The sequence below is a fragment of the Panulirus ornatus genome, chromosome 50 (genome assembly GCF_036320965.1).
Source record: "Panulirus ornatus isolate Po-2019 chromosome 50, ASM3632096v1, whole genome shotgun sequence".
NCBI lineage: Eukaryota > Metazoa > Arthropoda > Malacostraca > Decapoda > Palinuridae > Panulirus > Panulirus ornatus.
Window position 1 is genome coordinate 3,455,720 of NC_092273.1, and position 23,163 is coordinate 3,478,882.

At 39.6% G+C, this 23,163-nt stretch overlaps 1 protein-coding gene across 1 annotated transcript in view; it reads left to right on the plus strand.

Annotated features, from left to right (window-relative positions):
- Positions 1–21,530, plus strand: part of AP-1sigma (AP-1 complex subunit sigma-2) — a 79,355-nt gene extending 57,825 nt beyond the window's left edge. The window contains exon 5 of the mRNA XM_071691107.1: positions 18,731–21,530. Within this exon, the coding sequence (XP_071547208.1) occupies positions 18,731–18,775 (45 nt within the window). The 3' untranslated portion in view covers positions 18,776–21,530. The remainder of the gene's footprint in view (positions 1–18,730) is intronic.
- Positions 21,531–23,163: the final 1,633 nt, after the last annotated feature.

Here is a 23,163-nt window from a genome sequence, read left to right on the forward strand (position 1 = left end):
TGTGTGGAAATGAAAAGAGCGTGGTTGAGAGAGCAGAAGAGGGTGTTTTGAAATGGTTTGGGCACATGGAGAGAATGAGTGAGGAAAGATTGACCAAGAGGATATATGTGTTGGAGGTGGAGGGAACGAGGAGAAGTGGGAGACCAAATTGGAGGTGGAAAGATGGAGTGAAAAAGATTTTGTGTGATCGGGGCCTGAACATGCAAGAGGGTGAAAGGAGGGCAAGGAATAGAGTGAATTGGATCGATGTGGTATACCGGGGTTGACGTGCTGTCAGTGGGTTGAATCAGGGCATGTGTAGCGTCTGGGGTAAACCATGGAAAGCTGTGTAGGTATGTATATTTGCGTGTGTGGACATGTAGGTATATACATGTGTATGGGGGTGGGTTGGGCCATTTCTTTCGTCTGTTTCCTTGCGCTACCTCGCAAACACGGGAGACAGCAACAAAGCAAAAAAAAAAAAATATATATATATATATATATATATATATATATATATATATATATATATATAAAAAGGTAGCACAAGGAAACAAATGAAAGAATGGCCCAACCCACCCACATACATATCCACATATGCACATATACATACCTATACATTTCTCTGTATACACAGACATATACATATATACACATGTACATAATTCATACTTGCTGCCTTTATTAATTTCCGTCGCTACACCACCACATGAAATGACAACCAGCTCCCCCTGCATGCGCACAAGGTAGCATTAGGAAAAGACAAAAGCCACATTCGTTCACACTCAGTCTCTAGCTGTCATGTATAATGCATCGAAACCACAGCTCCCTTTCCACATCCAGGCCCCACAAAACTTTCCATGGTTTACCGCAGACGGTTCACATGCCCTGGTTCAATCCATTGACAGCATGTCGACCTGGTATACCACATCGTTCCAATTCACTCTATTCCTTGCACGCCTTTCACCCTCCTGCATGTTTAGGCCCCAATCGCTCAAAATCTTTTTCTTTGTCACTCCATCTTTCCACCTCCAAATTGCTCTCCCTCTTCTCATTCCCTCCACCTCTGACACATATATTCTCTCTGTCAATATATCCCACTTCATAAGACTTCACTTAAAGTGAATTCACTGTTATGCAACATCCATATTTCTATCACTCTTCCACTTTGTGTAAGAAAGATTCACAATTATATGACAGTGTAGCACATGAGGGGTTCTTTGTGTAGTATCTATGCGAGGAATTGTGAAAACCATGTGTGATTAACTATGCAGCAGTCCACTTGTTCACTCTCTCTGTTACATGGTCCACTGTTGTGTGGACTTACACTGCTTGCTCTCATTTTATATCGTGGATTTACTGTCACAATTTACTTTAGTGCAGTATTGTTAAAGCAGCCTTCTTATGCATCTCATATTCCTTCTGCTGATCCACTTATAAAGTGAAAGAGGAGTGCTTTAACAATAGAAACAAAATTAGAAATGTTGAGGCGAGCTGAAGGAGGTGATGGTACATCTGCGCTCAGTCTTGTGTTTAGGTTTAGGGAGAGTGCAAGTGTGCCAATAAGAAGAATGCCAACGAGATAAGAAACTTGATGATGCACTCACCATCTCTTTTGTCTAAGATAACAAGAGAAAAAATCCTCAGCTGGAAAAAATGGAGAAGATACTTGGAATGTGGATTGAGGACAGACTCCACAGCATCCACCACAACTTTATTCATTTCTCAAGCTAATATATTTTCATTTAGATGGTGAGTGTTCAAGTAAATATCTGTCAATATTTCCTTAATCTTTTTTTTCATATATGTTATCATATGATTGGGTTATTTCATTAAATGGTTTTTTTGTTGCATTTGTTTTGAATGAGTGTTAGAAATGATTTTTTTGGGAGGTCCAGTTGAGGTACAGGAATAGCTATCTATATATCTATCTATATCTCTGATACACCCTCTAAGGCTCAGTCCTCTGTTCTTAACACTACCTCGCTAAGATGGAAAAATGCAAATATGTATGAAAAAAATATCTCTGATGCCTGTTCCCTCTGGAAAGCTCCCATCAAAGGGTGGTCATGGCAAAAGAGTCTCCACTTATCCCTGTCCTTACATGCTTCCCTCACATACACCATTCCATGCATTCTTCTATCATTTCTCTCCCTCCAGTATTCCTCCACCCAATTTGTCCATGTCATAGGTGGTCTTCCCCTTACACCAACCCCCATAATTGTGCTATCATACACTCTCCATGTAAACTCCCAGTCTTGCATTTTTTCCACATGTCTAAACCACCTCAAAGTATTACATTTCACCCATTCTGCCACTCAACAATTCATACCCTTTGCATTCCCTGCCATACCACATCGCTCATAGACCCCTTCATTTCTTTCTTCATTCCATCTAGTCACCACATGCTCCTCTCAAATAACTTGTTTCCACACCCTGGAGTTTTTACCTATGTGACTCATTTCATGTCCATGTCTTGGCTGCATAGGTCAGGATTGGGAGAACTATGCTGTCCCTTAATCCTCTCTTCACTGCCATACTTACACTGTTACCTTTCATTGTTCTGTTAAGGGACCCAGTGACTCATCTACCCTTTACTACTCTATCCCTTATCTCTCCTTCCATATCACCACACTTACCCAAGACAGCTCCTAAATACTTAAATTCTCTCACTTCTTCCAGACTTTCTTACCCCATATCCAAAGCACAATGTAGTATACTTTCTTCTTTCACTCTGCATGGTTTTACAAAATATATACTTTAACTCCATTTCCTTTCAAACACCATTACTATACTTTTTCTTACATTTACCTTCAATTGCCTGTGCTTACACATATCATAACACATACACCCTTCTGCAACTCCTCTTCACTCACAGCAAACAACACAGTATCATCCACAAATAAGCTTGCCACTAGCCACCATATCTCCTGCCACAATCAATCTCTGCACCCCTTTTCCCAAGTTTTTCTTTCATCTCTCATATCATTCCATCCACATATATATATATATATATATATATATATATATATATATATATATATATATATATATATATATATATTATTTTTTTTTTTTTTTTTTTTTTTCATACTATTCGCCATTTCCCGCGATAGCGAGGTAGCGTTAAGAACAGAGGACTGGGCCTTTGAGGGAATATTCTCACCTGGCCCCCTTCTCTGTTCCTTCTTTTGGGAAAAAAAAAAAAAAAAAAAAAACGAGAGGGGAGGATTTCCAGCCCCCCGCTCCCTTCCCTTTTAGTCGCCTTCTACGACACGCAGGGAATACGTGGGAAGTATTCTTTCTCCCCTATCCCCAGGGATAAAATATATATATATATATATATATATATATATATATATGTGTATTTTTTTTTTTTTTTTTTTTTTTGCTTTGTCGCTGTCTCCCGCGTTTGCGAGGTAGCACAAGGAAACAGACGAAAGAAATGGCCCAACCCACCCCCATACACATGTATATACATACGTCCACACACGCAAATATACATACCTACACAGCTTTCCATGGTTTACCCCAGACGCTTCACGTGCCCTGATTCAACCCACTGACAGCACGTCAACCCCGGTATACCACATCGATCCAATTCATTCTATTCTTTGCCCTCCTTTCACCCTCCTGCATGTTCAGGCCCCGATCACACAAAATCTTTTTCACTCCATCTTTCCACCTCCAATTTGGTCTCCCACTTCTCCTCGTTCCCTCCACCTCCGACACATATATCCTCTTGGTCAATCTTTCCTCACTCATTCTCTCCATGTGCCCAAACCATTTCAAAACACCCTCTTCTGCTCTCTCAACCACGCTCTTTTCATTTCCACACATCTCTCTTACCCTTACGTTACTTACTCGATCAAACCACCTCACACCACACATTGTCCTCAAACATCTCATTTCCAGCACATCCATCCTCCTGCGCACAACTCTATCCATAGCCCATGCCTCACAACCATACAACATTGTTGGAACCACTATTCCTTCAAACATACCCATTTTTGCTTTCCGAGATAATGTTCTCGACTTCCACACATTCTTCAAGGCTCCCAGAATTTTCGCCCCCTTCCCCATCCTATGATCCACTTCCGCTTCCATGGTTCCATCCGCTGCCAGATCCACTCCCAGATATCTAAAACACTTTACTTCCTCCAGTTTTGCTCCATTCAAACTTACCTCCCAATTGACTTGACCCTCAACCCTACTGTACCTAATAACCTTGCTCTTATTCACATTTACTCTTAACTTTCTTCTTTCACACACTTTACCAAACTCAGTCACCAGCTTCTGCAGTTTCTCACATGAATCAGCCACCAGCGCTGTATCATCAGCGAACAACAACTGACTCACTTCCCAAGCTCTCTCATCCCCAACAGACTTCATACTTGCCCCTCTTTCCAAAACTCTTGCATTCACCTCCCTAACAACCCCATCCATAAACAAAGTAAACAACCATGGAGACATCACACACCCCTGCCGCAAACCTACATTCACTGAGAACCAATCACTTTCCTCTCTTCCTACACGTACACATGCCTTACATCCTCGATAAAAACTTTTCACTGCTTCTAACAACTTGCCTCCCACACCATATATTCTTAATACCTTCCACAGAGCATCTCTATCAATTCTATCATATGCCTTCTCTAGATCCATAAATGCTACATACAAATCCATTTGCTTTTCTAAGTATTTCTCACATATATATATATATATATATATATATATATATATATATATATATATATATATTCTTTTCTTTTAAACTATTCGCCATTTCCCGCGTTAGTGAGGTAGCATTAAGAACAGAGGACTGGGCCTTTGAGGGAATACCCTCACCTGGCCCAATTCTCTGTTCCTTCTTTTGGAAAATTAAAAAAAAAATGAGAGGGGAGGATTTCCAGCCCCCCGCTCCCTCCCCTTTTAGTCGCCTTCTACGACACGCAGGGAATACGTGGGAAGTATTATTAATCCCCTATCCCCAGGGATAATATATATATATATATATATATATATATATATATATATATATATATATATCTTTTCTTTCATACTATTCGCCATTTCCCGCATTAGCGAGGTTGCGTTAAGAACAAAGGACTGGACCTTTGAGGGAATATCCTCAAATGGCCCCCCTCTCTGTCCCTTCTTTTGGAAAATTAAAAAAAAACGAGAGGGGAGGATTTCCAGCCCCCCGCTCCCTTCCCTTTTAGTCGCCTTCTACGACACGCAGGGAATACGTGGGAAGTATTCTTTCTCCCCTATCCCCAGGGATATATATATATATATATATATATATATATATTTTTGTTCATACTATTCGCCATTTCCCGCTTTAGCGAGGTAGCGTTAAGAACAGAGGACTGAGCCTTTGAGGGAATATCCTCACTTGGCCCCCTTCTCTGTTCCTTCTCTTGGAAAATGAAAAACGAGAGGGGAGGATTTCCAGCCCCTTGCTCCCTTCCCTTTTGGTCACCTTCTACGACACGCAGGGAATATGTGGGAACTATTCTTTTTTCCCTATCCCCAGGGATAATTCAAACCTTCAAACTATTTGCCATTTCCCGCGTTAGCGAGGTAACATTAAGAACAGAGGACTGGGCCTTTGAGGGAATATCCTCACCTGGCCCCCTTCTCTGTTCCTTCTTTTGAAAAATTAAAAAAAAAAGAAATGAGAAGGGAGGATTTCCAGCCCCCCTGCTCCCTTCCCTTTTAGTCGCCTTCTACAACACGCAGGGAATACGTGGGAAGTATTCTTTCTCCCCTGTCCCCAGGGATAAGGGATAATGTATATATATATATATATATATATATATATATATATATATATATATATATATATATATATATATATGGAAGAAGTGAATCATAGGGTGGGGGAGGGGGCGAAAGTCCTGGGAGCCTTGAAGAATGTGTGGAAGTCGAGAACATTATCTCGGAAAGCAAAAATGGGTATGTTTGAAGGAATAGTGGTTCCAACAATACTGTATGGTTGCAAGGTGTGGGCTATGGATAGAGTTGTGCGCAGGAGGGTGGATGTGCTGGAAATGAGATGTTTGAGGACAATGTGTGGTGTGAGGTGGTTTGATCGAGTAAGTAATGTAAGGGTAAGAGAGATGTGTGGAAATAAAAAGAGCATGGTTGAGAGAGCAGAAGAGGGTGTTTTGAAATGGTTTGGTCACATGGAGAGAATGAGTGAGGAAAGATTGACCAAGAGGATATATGTGTTGGAGGTGGAGGGAACGAGGAGAAGTGGGAGACCAAATTGGAGGTGGAAAGATGGAGTGAAAAAGATTTTGAGTGATCAGGGCCTGAACAAGCAGGAGGGCGAAAGGCATGCAAGGAATAGAGTGAATTGAAACGATGTGGTATACCGGGGTCGATGTGCTGTCAGTGGATTGAACCAGGGCATGTGAAGCGTCTGGGGTAAACCATGGAAAGTTGTGTGGGGCCTGGATGTGGAAAGGGAGCTGTAGTTTCGGGCATTATTGCATGACAGCTAGAGACTGAGTGTGAACGAATGGGGCCTTTGTTGTCTTTTCCTAGCGCTACCTCGCACACATGAGGGGGGAGGGGATGGTATTCCATGTGTGTCGAGGTGGCGATGGGAATGAATAAAGGCAGACAGTGTAAATTGTGTGCATGGGTATATATGTATGTGTCTGTGGGTGTATATATATATGTGTACATTGAGATGTATAGGTATGTGTATTTGCGTGTGTGGACGTGTATGTATATACATGTGTATGGGGGTGGGTTGGGCCATTTCTTTCATCTGTTTCCTTGCGCTACCTCGCAAATGCGGGAGAAAGCGACAAAGCAAAATAAATATTTTTTTTTTTTTTTATACTTTGTCGCTGTCTCCCGCGTTTGCGAGGTAGCGCAAGGAAACAGACGAAAGAAATGGCCCAACCCCCCCCATACACATGTATATACATACGTCCACACACGCAAATATACATACCTAGACAGCTTTCCATGGTTTACCCCAGACGCTTCACATGCCTTGATTCAATCCACTGATAGCACGTCAACCCCGGTATACCACATCGCTCCAATTCACTCTATTCCTTGCCCTCCTTTCACCCTCCTGCATGTTCAGGCCCCGATCACACAAAATCTTTTTCACTCCATCTTTCCACCTCCAATTTGGTCTCCCTCTTCTCCTCGTTCCCTCCACCTCCAACACATATATCCTCTTGGTCAATCTTTCCTCACTCATCCTCTCCATGTGCCCAAACCACTTCAAAACACCCTCTTCTGCTCTCTCAACCACGCTCTTTTTATTTCCACACATCTCTCTTACTCTTACGTTACTCACTCGTTCAAACCACCTCACACCACACATTGTCCTCAAACATCTCATTTCCAGCACATCCATCCTCCTGCACACAACTCTATCCATAGCCCACGCCTCGCAACCATACAACATTGCTGGAACCACTATTCCTTCAAACATACCCATTTTTGCTTTCCGAGATAATGTTCTCGACTTCCACACATTCTTCAAGGCCCCCAGAATTTTCGCCCCCTCCCCCACCCTATGATCCACTTCCGCTTCCATGGTTCCATCTGCTGCCAGATCCACTCCCAGATATCTAAAACACTTCGCTTCCTCCAGTTTTTCTCCATTCAAACTCACCTCCCAATTGACTTGACCCTCAACCCTACTGTACCTAATAACCTTGCTCTTATTCACATTTACTCTTAACTTTCTTCTTCCACACACTTTACCAAACTCAGTCACCAGCTTCTGCAGTTTCTCACATGAATCAGCCACCAGCGCTGTATCATCAGCGAACAACTGACTCACTTCCCAAGCTCTCTCATCCCCAACAGACTTCATACTTGCCCCTCTTTCCAAAACTCTTGCATTTACCTCCCTAACAACCCCATCCATAAACAAATTAAACAACCATGGAGACATCACACACCCCTGCCGCAAACCTACATTCACTGAGAACCAATCACTTTCCTCTCTTCCTACACGTACACATGCCTTACATCCTCGATAAAAACTCTTCACTGCTTCTAACAACTTTCCTCCCACACCATATATTCTTAATACCTTCCACAGAGCATCTCTATCAACTCTATCATATGCCTTCTCCAGATCCATAAATGCTACATACAAATCCATTTGCTTTTCTAAGTATTTCTCACATACATTCTTCAAAGCAAACACCTGATCCACACATCCTCTACCACTTCTGAAACCACACTGCTCTTCCCCAATCTGATGCTCTGTACATGCCTTCACCCTCTCAATCAATACCCTCCCATATAATTTACCAGGAATACTCAACAAACTTATACCTCTGTAATTTGAGCACTCACTCTTATCCCCTTTGCCTTTGTACAATGGCACTATGCACGCATTCCGCCAATCCTCAGGCACCTCACCATGAGTCATACATACATTAAATAACCTTACCAACCAGTCAACAATACAGTCACCCCCTTTTTTAATAAATTCCACTGCAATACCATCCAAACCTGCTGCCTTGCCGGCTTTCATCTTCCGCAAAGCTTTCACTACCTCTTCTCTGTTTACCAAATCATTTTCCCTAACCCTCTCACTTTGCACACCACCTCGACCAAAACACCCTATATCTGCCACTCTATCATCAAACACATTCAACAAACCTTCAAAATACTCACTCCATCTCCTTCTCACATCACCACTACTTGTTATCACCTCCCCATTTGCGCCCTTCACTGAAGTTCCCATTTGCTCCCTTGTCTTACGCACTTTATTTACCTCCTTCCAGAACATCTTTTTATTCTCCCTAAAATTTAACGATACTCTCTCACCCCAACTCTCATTTGCCCTTTTTTTCACCTCTTGCACCTTTCTCTTGACCTCCTGTCTCTTTCTTTTATACATCTCCCACTCAATTGCTTTTTTTCCCTGCAAAAATCGTCCAAATGCCTCTCTCTTCTCTTTCACTAATACTCTTACTTCTTCATCCCACCACTCACTACCCTTTCTAATCAACCCACCTCCCACTCTTCTCATGCCACAAGCATCTTTTGCGCAATCCATCACTGATTCCCTAAATACATCCCATTCCTCCCCCACTCCCCTTACTTCCATTGTTCTCACCTTTTTCCATTCTGTACTCAGTCTCTCCTGGTACTTCCTCACACAGGTCTCCTTCCCAAGCTCACTTACTCTCACCACCCTCTTCACCCCAACATTCACTCTTCTTTTCTGAAAACCTATACAAATCTTCACCTTAGCCTCCACAAGATAATGATCAGACATCCCTCCAGTTGCACCTCTCAGCACATTAACATCCAAAAGTCTCTTTTTCGCACGCATATATATTATATTATATTATTATTATTATTATTATTTTGCTTTGTCGCTGTCTCCCGTATTAGCGAGGTAGCGCATATATATATATATGGAAATGGTGAAGAGCTTATAAATTTGTGTGCTGAAAAAGGACTGGTGATTGGGAATACCTGGTTTAAAAAAAGAGATATACATAAATATAAGTATGTAAGTAGGAGAGATTGCCAGAGAGTGTTATTAGATTATATGTTAATTGATAGGTGTGTGAAAGAGAGACTTTTGGATGTTAATGTGCTAAGAGGGGCAACTGGAGGGATGTCTGATCATTATCTTGTGGAGGCAAAGGTGAAGATTTGTAGAGGTTTTCAGAAAAGAAAAGAGAATGTTGGGTTGAAGAGAGTGGTGAGAGTAAGTGAGCTTGGAAAGGAAACTTGTGTGAGGAAGTACCTGGAGAGATTGAGTGCAGAATGGAAAAAAGTGAGAGCAATTGACATAAGGGGAATAGGGAGGAATGAGATGTATTTAGGGAAGCAGTGATGGCTTGCACAAAAGATGCTTGTGGCATGAGAAAGGTGGGAGGTGGTCAGATTAGAAAGGGTAGTGACTTGTGGGATGAAGAGGTAAGATTGTTAGTGAAAGAGAAGAGATAGACGTTTGGAAGATTTTTGCAGGGAAGTAGTGCAAATGACTAGGAGATGTTGAAAGAAAGAGGCAGGAGGTCAAGAGAAAGGTGCAAGAGATGAAAAAGAGGGCAAATGAGAGTTGGTGTGAGAGAGTATCATTAAATTTTAGGGAGAATAAAAAAATGTTTTGGTAAGAGGTAAATAAAGTGTGTAAGATAAGAGAACTAATGGAAACATCGGTGAAGGGGGCTAATGGGGAGGTAATAACAAGTAGTGGTGACATGAGAAGAAGGAGTGAGTATTTTGAAGGTTCGTTGAATGTACTTGATGATAGAGTGGCAGATATAGGATGTTTTGGTCGAGGTCGTGTGCAGAGTGAGACGGGTCAGGGAGAATGGTTTGGTAAACAGAGAAGAGGTGGTGAAAGCTTTGTGGAAGATGAAATCCAGCAAGGCGGCAGTTTTGAATGGTATTGCTGTTGAATTTCTTAAGAAAGGGGGTGACTGTGGTGTTGATTTGTTAGTAAGGATATTCAATGTATGTATGTATGGATCATGGTGAAGTGCCTGAGGATTGGCGAATGCTTGTATAGTGCCACTGTGCAAAGGCAAAGGGGATAAAGGTGAGTGTTTGAACTACAGAGGCATAAGTTTGTTGAGTTTTCCTGGAAAATTGTATGGGAGGGTATTGATTGAGAGGATGAAGGCATATTCAGAGTATCAGATTAGGGAGGAGCAGTGTGGTTTCAGAAGTGGTAGAGGATGTGTGAATCAAGAGTTTGTTTTGAAGAATGTATGTGAGAAATACTTAAAAAAACAAATGGATTTGTATGTAGCATTTATGGATCTGGAGAAGGCATATGATAGGGTTCATAGAGATGCTTTGTGGAATGTCTTAAGAGTATATGGTGCGAAGGTAAGCTGCTAGAAGCAGTGAGAAGTTTTCATCAAGAGTGTAAGGCATGTGTACAAGTAGGAAGAGAGGTGAGTGGTTGGTTCCCAGTGAAGGTCGGGCTGTGACAGGGGTGTGTAATGTTCCCATGGTGTTTAATTTGTTTATGGATGGGGTTATTAGGGAGATAAATGCAAGAGTTTTGGAGAGAGGGGCGAGTATGCAGTCTGTTGGTGATGAGAGGGCCTGGGAAGTGAGTCAGTTGTTGTTTGCCGATGGTACAGTACTGGTGGCTGATTTGAATGAGAAACTGCAGAACTTGGTGACTGAGTTTGGAAGTGTGTGGGAAAGGAGAAAGTTGAAAGGATGTTTTATCAAGTTAATTACTAGATATAGTAATGATGATTTTAGAAGAAAACAAAGAGGTAGAGGAAAGTATAGAATGGTCTTTTGTAGATGAAATGAAAATAAGTAAGGTAAAAGGATCAGAGAAAAAAGAAGAGAACCTAATGAAATTCATTGACAAAAATTGGGGCAAGTAAGTCATGAAATTTTTAACATCATAGCAGTAACATTCTACCAAGGGCAAATGGGAAAATATGTTGATGAAATTTTTATGACTAAGGCATAATCACAAATGAAAAGTTGGAATTTGAAGATTGTACTGAAACATTTTTCATAATTCTAGTTATAAATGATGTGAGGATGAGCAGTTTCACCACTAGAGAAAGCTGGTGATGAAAATTTTCAAGACACTTATATGAAATAGATATGAATATCAGAATAGGTGCAGCACAAAAATAATCACATCAAGAATCCAGTAAATTTTAGCAAAATTGATTTATTGATTCCATTGCAGTACTTCTATGATTCCTGTTCAGTTTAATATAATGGTGTGATTTAGATATCTGGGAGTAGACATAGTGGCAAATGGAACCACGTAAGCAGAAGTGAGTCATAAGGTAGATGAGGAACTGAAGGTTCTGGGAACATTGGAGAATGTGTGGAATGAGAGGGTGTTAAATGGGAGGGCAAAAATGGGTATGTTTGAAGGTAAACTAGTTCCAATACTGTTATATGATTGTGAGGCATAGGCTATGGATGAGGATGATAAGAGGAGGGTTGATGTGCTGGAAATGAAATGTTTGAGAATAATATGTGGTGTGAGGTGGTTTGATCATGTAAGTGATCAGATGATGAGAGAGGTGTGATAATAAAAGGAGTGTGGTTGAGAGAGCTAAAGAGAGTGTGCTGAAATGGTTTGGAATGAGTGAGGATAGGTTGATAAAAGAGGATACATGTGTGAGAAGTGGAGGAAACAAAGAGGGGAAGACCAAATTGGAGATGGAAAAGTAAGGATGAAGTGAAAAGATTTTGAGTGATCAGGGTCTGAACATGCAGGAGGGTGAAATGCATGCATGGGCCATGAGAGAGAGTTAATCAGAACAATATAGTATACAGGGGTCAACATGCTGTCAATTGACTGAACCAGGGCATATAAAGCAGCTGGAGGTAACCTTAGGAAGGTCCATGGGCCCTGGTTGTGGATAGGGAGCTTTGGTTTCAGTGCATTATACATGACAGCTAGAGAATGGATGTGAGTGAATACAGCCTTTCTTTTTCTGTTCCTGGCACTACTTCACAGACATGATAAATGGCATATCAAATAAGAGTAATTTTTTTTTTTTGAGATATAATATCAGACAAATGAAAAATATTACCAATGTATAAATCCCAAGCATTTGAATTTTCTATTTATGTAACTTTTCTACGATGTTACATGGTCATCTGTAATTAGTAAATAGGAGATAATGCTGAAGCACTTCACATGTACCATTAACCATTTTTGCCTGATAATGACATATATTGCTTCATCCACAATCAGACTGTTATGAGATCCTAGCAGTGCAGGATTCAGCACACTCACTTACAGCCCCAGTCAACATGGGTGAATGGGGTGATACTTTCCAAAAATGGTAGGCTTGGATACTCTGAGCATGCAATAAGTTATCTGCCCATAACCTCACCAAGAAATATTAAGATACCTCAATGATGCATACGACATCATTAGTTAGTTAGGTTATGATGTTTACATGGCAGGTCAACATAATAGGTTGAGACAATGGATAGTCAAAAGAGCTTAAACTATACAGGGTACTTTTGTATAGTGACTGCTTGCAGAATGACATTTCATGATAGAAACACTCAAGAATTATGAAAAAAAATCATATTTTTAATTTATCATCTTGAACATTCTATTCTAATGATCCTTAGACTTCAAGAGACATGAAGCTGTAGGGAAGCCCAGTACAGAGGTTTATCAAAAAATTCAAAAGATATTTTAGTAATCAGATTATAGATAACATTAAGAATAGTTAAGAAAGATGACCCAGCAACATATATTTGATGCAGTGCAGACATTTAAAGCTTGCTCACTAGAGGGTTGTGCTGACTAGGTTAATGCAACCAACATGACAAATTTTATCAACCTTGGCATCCAAACATTAACACATTTAGTTTGCATAACACACACATTTGTTTTCATTGTATAATAACACAATTCACAGTTTTGAGACTTTGTAACATAATATCCTGTGAATTACAGATAATGATTTTGTGAAATGTTTCAGTACCCACCAGAATGTTTTATGTATGTCTTATTTATATAGTTTTCAAATGAATTATATATTCATTGCATTTTATATACTTCCCATGTATTCCCTGCATGTTGTAGAAGGCGATTAAAGGGGATTGAAAACCCTCCCCTTGTATTTCAGTTTCAAAAACAGGAAAAAGGAGTCAAGCAGGGAGTGCTCATCCTCCTTGAAGGCTCACATTGGGGTGTCTGAATGTGTGTGGATGTAACCAAGATGAAAAGAAAGGAGAGATAGGTATTATGTTTGAGGAAAGAAATCTGGATGTTCTGGCTCTGAGCGAAATGAAGCTTAAGGGTAAAGGGGAAGAATGGTTTGGAAAAGTCTTAGGGGTAAAGTCGGGGGTTGGTGAGAGGACAAGAGCTAAGGAAGGAGTAGCACTACTCTTAAAGCAGTTGTGGGAGTGTGGGGTAGAGTGTAAGGAAGTAAATTCTAGATTGATGTGGGTAAAACTGAAAGTGGATGGTGAGATAGGTGATTATTGGTGCTTATGCACCTGGTCACAAGAAGAAAGATCTTGCAAGGCAAGTGTTTTGGGAGCAGCTGAGTGAATGTGTCAGCAGTTTTGGTGCACAAGACAGGGCATTAGTGATGGGTGCTGTAAATGCGAAGATGGGTAATGTGGCAACTGAGGGTATAATTGGTGTATATGAGGTGTTCAGTGTTGTGAATGGAAATGATGAAGAGTTTGTGGATTTGTGTGCTGAAAAAGATTGGTGATTGGAAAGACCTGGTTTCAAAAGAAAGATATGTTCAAGTATGCATATGTGAGTAGGAGATGATCAAAGGGAATTATTAGATTATGTGTTTATTGATAGGCATGTAAAAGAGAGCCTTTGGATGTTAATATGCTGAGAGGGGCATCTGGTGGGATGCCTGATCACTTTCTTGTGGAGGCAAAGGTGAAGATTTGTAGAGGTTTTCAAAAAAGAAGAATGTTGGGGAGAAGAGAGTGTTGAGAGTAAGTCAGCTTGGAAAGGAGACTTGTGTGAGGAAGTATCAAGAGAGATTGAGTGTAGAATGTCAAAAGGTAAGAGCAAATGACATGAGGGGATTTGGAGAGGAATGGGATGTATTTAGGGAATCAGTGATGGCCTGTACAAGAGATGCATGTGCCATGAGAAAGGTGGGAGGTGGGCAGATTAGAAAGGGTAGAGAGTGGTGGGATGAAGAAGTAAAGTTGTTATGTAAAAGAGGAAAGAGAGGCGTTTGGATGATACTAGCAAGGAAGGAGTGCAAATGACCAGGAGATGTATAAGAGAATGTGGCAGGAGGTCAAAAGGAAAGTGCAAGAGTTGAAAAATAGGACAAATGAGAGTTAGGGTGAGAGACTATCATTAAACTTTAGGAGAATAAAAAGATGTTTTGGAAGGTGGTAGATAAAGTGTGCTAGAGAAGAAAACAAGTGGGAACATTGGTGAAGGGGGCAAAGGGAGAAGTGATAACAGGTAGTGATGAAGTGAGGGGGAGATAGAGTGAGTATTTTGAAGGTTTGATGATAGAGTGGCAAATGTAGGGTGTTTTGGTCAGGATGGTGTGCGAAGTGAGAAAGACAAGGATGGTGGTTTAGTGAAGAGAGAAGAGGTGGCAAAAGCCTTGTGGAAGATGGAATCAGGCAAGGAGGCAGGTTTGGATGGTATTGCTGTTGAATTTATTATGAAAGGGGGCGACTGTGTTGTTTATTGTTGGGTAAGGATATTCACTGTATGTATGGATCATGGTGAAGTGCCTGAGGATTGGCAGAATGCATGTATAGCACCATTGCGCAAGGGCAAAGGGGATGAAGGTGAGTGTTCAAACTACAGAGGCATAAGTTTGTTGAGTATTCCTGGAAAATTGTATGGGAGGGTATTGATTGAGAGGGTAAAAGCATATACAGAGCATCAGATTGGGGAGTAGCAGTGTGGTTTCAGAAGTGGTAGAGGATGTGTGGATCAGGTGTTTACTTTGAAGAATGTGTGTAAGAAATACTTATAGAAACAGATGGATTTGTATGTGGAATTTTTGGATCTGGAGAAGGTGTAAAATAGGGTTCATAGATATGCTTTGTGGAAGATCTTAAGAGTATACAGTGTTGGAGGTAAGCTGCTAGAAGCATAGAAGTTTTTATCAAGGTTGTAAGGCATGTGTAAGAGTAAGAAGAAAGGAGAGGGATCGGTTCCCAGTGAAGGTCAGTCTGTGGCAAGGGTGTGTGATGTCCTCATGGTTCTTTGATTTGTTTATGGATGGGGTGGTTAAGGAGGTAAATGCAAGAGTTTTGGAGAGAGGGGCAAGTATGCAGTCTGCTGGGGATGAGAGGGCCTGGGAAGTGAGTCGGTTGTTGTTCACCAGTGATACAGCAGTGATGGCTGATTTGAGTAAGAAACTGCAGAAGTTGGTGACTGAGTTTGGAAAAGAGTGTGAAGGGAGAAAGTTGAGAGTAAATGTGAACGAGAGCAAGGTTATTAGGTTCTGCAGGATTGAGGGACAAGTTAGTTGGGATTTGAGTTGGAATGGAGAAAAATTGGGGGAAGTGAAGTGTTTTAGACATCTGGGAGTGAACTTAGCAGCGAAAGGAACTATGGAAGTGGAAGTGAGTCATAGGGTTGGGGAGGGAGCTAAGGTTCTTGGAGCGATGAAGAATGTGTGAAAAGAGAGAAGGTTATCTCCGAGTGCAAAAATGGGTATGTTTGAAGAAATAGTAGTTCCAGCAATATTATATGGTTGTGTGGCATGGGCTATAGATAGGGTTGTATGTAGGAGGGTGGATATGTTGGAAATGAAATGTCTGAGGACAATATGTGGTGTTAGGTGTTTTGCTCAAGTAAATAATGAAAGGATAAGAGAGATGTGTGGTAACATAAAGAATGTGGTTGAGAGAGCAGAAGGGGGTGTTTTGATATAGTTTGGACATATAGAGAAAATGAGTGAGGAAAGGTTGATAAAGAGGATATATGTATCAGAGGTGCAGGGAAGAAGGAGACGTGGGAGACCAAATTGGATGTAGAAAAATGGAGTGAAAAAGATTTTGAGCAATCAGGGCTTGAACATGCTGGAGGGTAAGAGGTGCGCAAGGAATAGAGAATTGGAACGATGTGGTATACCGGGGTCAACGTGCTGTCAATGGACTGAATAAGGCATGTTAAATGTCTGGGCTAAACCATGGAAAGGTCTGTGAATTTAGTGCATTACACATAACAGCTAGAGACTGAGTGAGAATGATTGTGGCCTTTTTTGTCAGTTTTCCTGGTGCTGCCTCACTGATGCAAGGGGTGGTGATGTTTTTCCCTGTAGGGTGGGATGGCGCCAGGGATGGATGAAGGCAAGCGAGTATGAATATGTGCATGTGTATATAAGTCTGTGCTGTGCCTGCATATGTATATGTATATATGTTGATATGTATATGTACGTATATGGGCATGTATATATGTGTGTATATGAGTGGATGGGCCTTTCTTCATCTGTTTGCTGGCGCTACCTCACTGACGTGGGAATGGGCAATCAAGTATGATAATAATTTACAGATATATCATTATTTACAGTTTTGTTATTTACTCCACAGTAACCTGGGCCAGCTACATATATGCCTCCCATAACTTGTTCTAGAACATTTCTCTCCTATTTCCTCTGTATCATAATAAAGATCACTTTCCTTTTGTGATTAGAATTACATTCAGCATTCACTAAATTGATATCACTATCTTTAGTTTCCCAGAAACAATCATTAACTTGCTTAACATGCATAGCTGTACAGCAGTGTTGCCGAAGGTGATGAGGGAACACACTTGGGAGGAACAGGGCTGTACCTTCCTTCTCTGTGTTATATAGGTAACTGACATAGCAGGATTTTTTCTTGATTCAAATTGTAGTTGTTAGTAATGTAAGGCATCTCTGTATACTGAAAAAGCAAGCCTTTGAATTCAATTGAGGGTAGGAAGAGGCAACCCATATGTGCAATGGCAGTAGTTGTGGTAAAAGCTTGTATGCATACTTTTTTCTCTGTCACAGACAATAGTCCACATCACAGCCAGGCCTATTTTGAAATATTATGATGATTATGAAAGGGAAAAAGAAGAGACAACGTAAAGTATTTACGAATTTTAGAGTAGGTGAAAAGCCTCTTTAGAATGTGCCAGGTCATAGTCATTGGGAAATATACAAGAGGATAGAAAGCTACAAAGCTTTGAGATGTAGGGAAAGAAATAGTTATTAAAATGGCCCACCCTTGAGTTGCTAACTCAACTCAATGTTTTGTAAGGTTTTCAGGTTTTTATTCCAAAACCAAATAACATTAGATTTCCATCGAACAAATGCTGGGAAAAATTTTGGAATAATTTTCCCTTGCTGATGGTTGCCTTTTAAGGAGAGCTAGGTTAAAAGTCAAGTAATATTCTTAATGTGTTGTTTAAGTGAGAAATACCTGACTTGAAAAGATTAGAATAATAAAGTATACCATGAAACAGTATATTTGCAAATATGAGTATCACATAATGAAATGAATAAACTTACTTTGGCTCCAAAACAAATCAGCAGGCACTCATGAAAATGCCAGTGCAAATATCTTAAACATTAAGATGTGCTTGTACTGGAATATGAAACTAAATTTGTTGTGGCAGAGGTTGAGGAGATGAATCTTAAATAATGTTACTTTGCTGTTATTATAAAATACATGATAAGAAATCCATAAAATACCCTCTTTATATATCAGTATTTCATTAGTGAAGAAGGAATACTAGGATGCCATAATTGTCAGAGAAATTAATGAAGAAACTAGATTTTTTATTTCCCTATTTCTAATTTGCTGTATAAGATGACCAGTATTCTTTTCCTGTGATAAAAAAAAGAAATTTCAAGTATGTAAGCAAACCTTTTTTTGATCGAACGGCAGCACAGACTGGCCTCAAATTCTGGGTGTTGTTACTTCAGAATTTGGGCCAGGTTTAAGTTACCACATTTTGGCCATGAAAGTCATTGTGATGCCACGAAAGACCTCCAAAAGTCACCCTAGCCTTATAGATTAAACTTGATTCACTGCACTTACTCAATAAAGGCAACCCAGTTGCCTTGAATTATGACTAAGGTACCTTAGTATCAAATGCAGTTTCCAAGGTACCAGAGCCCATCCTATAAAGACAAGAAAGGCCACCTTTCAACATTCAAAGTTAGTAGACACTATGACTGATTGTCTTCATGTTGTTAGGGTACTTTCCTCTTAGTATTTTCATATCAATTGTTGCTAAAAAGCATATCAAGTTGTTGGTGGTGTGACTTAATGCAGTTTTTCTTTCCCACAGGAGGAGACACCTCAGGGTCTGTTTGAAGACCATGGACTGGGTTAATGGTCAGGCCAACCAGGCTTTACCTATACCTGAGCAGGAAAAAAAAAGTTTAGCTAGATCACTACAGGGAAATTCCATCTTCCTTCCGTGAAAAATGTCAGTGGTTTTTTCCAATCTCTTGACATTTTATTTCATCAGACTATCCATGATAATATGCTACCATACTTGAAAATATAGAGAAAAACTTAATACGTAAAGCCTGATACTTTATGTTTATCTTGAGTATTAAGTCCTAAATATCTTATGTATCCTGAGTTGAAAAGTTTTAAGGTATTACATTTCATTTATTTCAAAGATGGTAACATTTTCATAATCCCTTTATAGAGAAGAATGAAAACTGCAGTGGCTCTTTCCTCTTCAGTGTTTACCACCTGGTAACTCATTTACATTTGTCAGGTACATACCTTGTTGTGGCTGGTAAAGTAGCATATGATTCTTTATTGTTTTATATGCATTGATAAGTTTAAATTCTTGCTACATTTTCATGCCATTGATAAAAACAGGTTGAAAAATTGTTATGCCAACAGAAAATGAAAAGAAAAGGTTCTGTAGAGTACCCCTTTCATTATAAGCAATTAAGATAGATAAGGAGGGCTTTTAAGAAGGAAGCATTGATTTGAATATGGTGAAATTAAATGTAGCTTCATTTTCACACCATGCACATCTGGAGTTTGTTGCATTTCCAGGAATGAGACATGAATAATATATATACCATCAATTGGTTGCATTAATGTTATGTAAAGGTCAATTAGTGGAATCAGTATTACCTATTCATTTTAGCATTAATATGTGTCATAATGCTCATAGAAAAATAAACCATGGCTGAGGCCTCTCTGCAGCTATTCAATGATGTCATCCATTCCTATTCTTTACCTAGACAGAAAATTCATACATACTCTTTTGTCATGGTTGCTTGTAGCTTATTTAAAGAATCAAAGGCCTGTTTTGGCTTTATACTTTAATTTTTCAAGATCCATAGTATATTACTGTACTTGAGTTAACAGTCTTTTATGTTATTACTTTTATCATTAAAATTTAGAAGCATAAGCCAGCAGGAACATACAAAAACCAATCCTAGCATTTTGTGTGAACAGTTGTGGATAACAAAACTAAACTTTAAATTATAAGGAAGAAAAACTAAGTCATTGATGTAAGTTGTTTGAAATATTTATTTCAATGCCTCAGTAACCAGATATATATAAGTTTAGTTACCATCACCAGTACCTGGATTGTTTGGCATCTTGTTCACCAGGATCCTTATCTTTCAAATCATGTAATTTAACAGTACACACAATCATAAACTTACAGAGTCCCACAATTTATGAAAGTAATTTAATTATTCTGAGTAATCTCAGTTTTTTACTATAAATGTAAGACATATTTTGAACACAATTCAATTACAACCAGGTACCTCAGATCTCAGTCAGTGATTCAGAACCGTCCACCTACTAGTTTTAGATTATAGTTATTAGGAATATCCTTTATTAAAGTAGAAGAATGCTTTACATATAAATAGTAGTTTTGGGATACAGTTGTTAAGCCTAACTCTTCCCCATGTCCATATTACATAAATCATTGCAACAGACCCAAAGTCTCTCAGACCTATAAATTCAGAAATATTGGTGAGCCAAGTTACTCTGCTGTCAAAAATGTATTGCAATAAAGTTATCTATATATATTCAAAGATTTATATCATTAAAGGCTTTCAGTGCAGGGAATATGATCCATAAATTTTGAATGATAGTATGTCTGTTAGATTGGTGTGTCATGTTTGGAAACATGAGGGGGATATTTTCTCCTTTATTAATGGTTTCTGTCTTTCAACCCCCATGTACTGTGCAGCTCACCTGAATTGCTACTCACTCTCATACCCAACAGTATCCTTGGACCATTTACTATTTTGCATTTTTCTACCCTTTGTCATTCCTTCATGAATATTTCAGTTTAGTACTTTACCAAAGTTTTTCCATCTTTCCCACTTCATAACACTTAAATTACTCTTTGTGTTTCAATGGGAGAGAGCTTTACATTGTGTTGCCCCATTTTAACCTTGTATAAATGCGTGAACACACTCACACTTAGCTTATGTCAGATGCTTGTGTATAATTGGTAAAGCAGCCTTTATTTTCACACATCTTTGCTTCTGTGTGCAAGTAATTGATGCCTGCTTCACTTGTATGTTAAGAAATATTGTGCACATATTTGTAAGTTCCAAAGATGTTCTGTAAGCTCCAAAGATGGTAATTTTGGGAGAGTTTCTCCCAGCTTTGAAATCAAGAAAATGCCACGCACTGTGGTCAGTTAATATCAGTTATATAGGTGCAGTATTTTGGTTAAAAAAGCCTAGAAAGATGTTGCTAGAATGTGCAGCATTTAAAGTATAGTTTATAGTAGTTAAAGAACAAGATGTGCATTGATAGTCTTGGAACATGATTTGTTTATCTGTAGCATGGTAAGGACTTCTCAGATCACCATTTTAATATAGAGCACCTAAAAAGAATTACTCTTCCCCAGTATATTAAGATAATACTTTTTACATTACAATCTTTTACTAAATGTAATCTTCCAATATTTTACTGCTTGTTTTTTATACATCCTTGTTGAGCCTACCTCATGAAAACTTGTTAACGTTGACTTCTGTACCAAGTTTTTGTAAGTGGGCATGATGTGTGGGATATGGTCCTGAAATGCCTTGTAAGATTTAAGGATAAAAATGTAAATGCCTTGTATAATAAAGTAATATTGATTGGTTAAATACTTTGCTATAGAAATTGAAGTAATCACTTCTTATGATTACACCTTCTGCAACTCATCTTTCTCCGCAAGTAACACAGTAGCATCCACAAATAGGCTTGCCACTGAACAGCATATTTCCCTGCAACACTCCATATCTGCACCCCTTTTCCCTGGTTTTGCTTTTATCCCTCCATCCATATATATATATATATATATATATATATATATATATATATATATATATATATATATATATATATATATATATTTTTTTTTTTTTTTTTTTTTTTTTTTTTTTTTTTTATACTTTGTCGCTGTCTCCCGCGTTTGCGAGGTAGCGCAAGGAAACAGACGAAAGAAATGGCCCAACCCCCCCCATACACATGTACATACACACGTCCACACACGCAAATATACATACCCACACAGCCCTCCACGGCCCACCCCGGACGCTCCACATGCCCTGATTCAATCCACTGACAGCACGTCAACCCCTGTATACCACATCGCTCCAATTCACTCTATTCCTTGCCCTCCTTTCACCCTCCTGCATGTTCAGGCCCCGATCACACAAAATCCTTTTCACTCCATCTTTCCACCTCCAATTTGGTCTCCCTCTTCTCCTCGTTCCCTTCACCTCCGACACATATATCCTCTTGGTCAATCTTTCCTCACTCATTCTCTCCATGTGCCCAAACCATTTCAAAACACCCTCTTCTGCTCTCTCAACCACGCTCTTTTTATTTCCACACATCTCTCTTACCCTTACGTTACTTACTCGATCAAACCACCTCACACCACACATTGTCCTCAAACATCTCATTTCCAGCACATCCATCCTCCTGCGTACAACTCTATCCATAGCCCAAGCCTCGCAACCATACAACATTGTTGGAACCACTATTCCTTCAAACATACCCATTTTTGCTTTCCGAGATAATGTTCTCGACTTCCACACATTCTTCAAGGCCCCCAGAATTGTTGAGTATTCCTGGTAAATTATATGGGAGGGTATTGATTGAGAGGGTGAAGGCATGTACAGAGCATCAGATTGGGGAAGAGCAGTGTGGTTTCAGAAGTGGTAGAGGATGTGTGGATCAGGTGTTTGCTTTGAAGAATGTATGTGAGAAATACTTAGAAAAGCAAATGGATTTATATGTAGCATTTATGGATCTAGAGAAGGCATATGATAGAGTTGATAGAGATGCTCTGTGGAAGGTATTAAGAATATATGGTGTGGGAGGCAAGTTGTTAGAAGCAGTGAAAAGTTTTTATCGAGGATGTAAGGCATGTGTACGTGTAGGAAGAAAGTGATTGGTTCTCAGTGAATGTAGGTTTGTGGCAGGGGTGTGTGATGTCTCCATGGTTGTTTAATTTGTTTATGGATGGGGTTGTTAGGGAGGTAAATGCAAGAGTTTTGGAAAGAGGGGCAAGTATGAAGTCTGTTGTGGATGAGAGAGCTTGGGAAGTGAGTCAGTTGTTGTTTCGCTGATGATACAGCGCTGGTGGCTGATTCATGTGAGAAACTGCAGAAGCTGGTGACTGAGTTCGGTAAAGTGTGTGGAAGAAGAAAGTTATGAGTAAATGTGAATAAGAGCAAGGTTATTAGGTACAGTAGGGTTGAGGGTCAAGTCAATTGGGAGGTAAGTTTG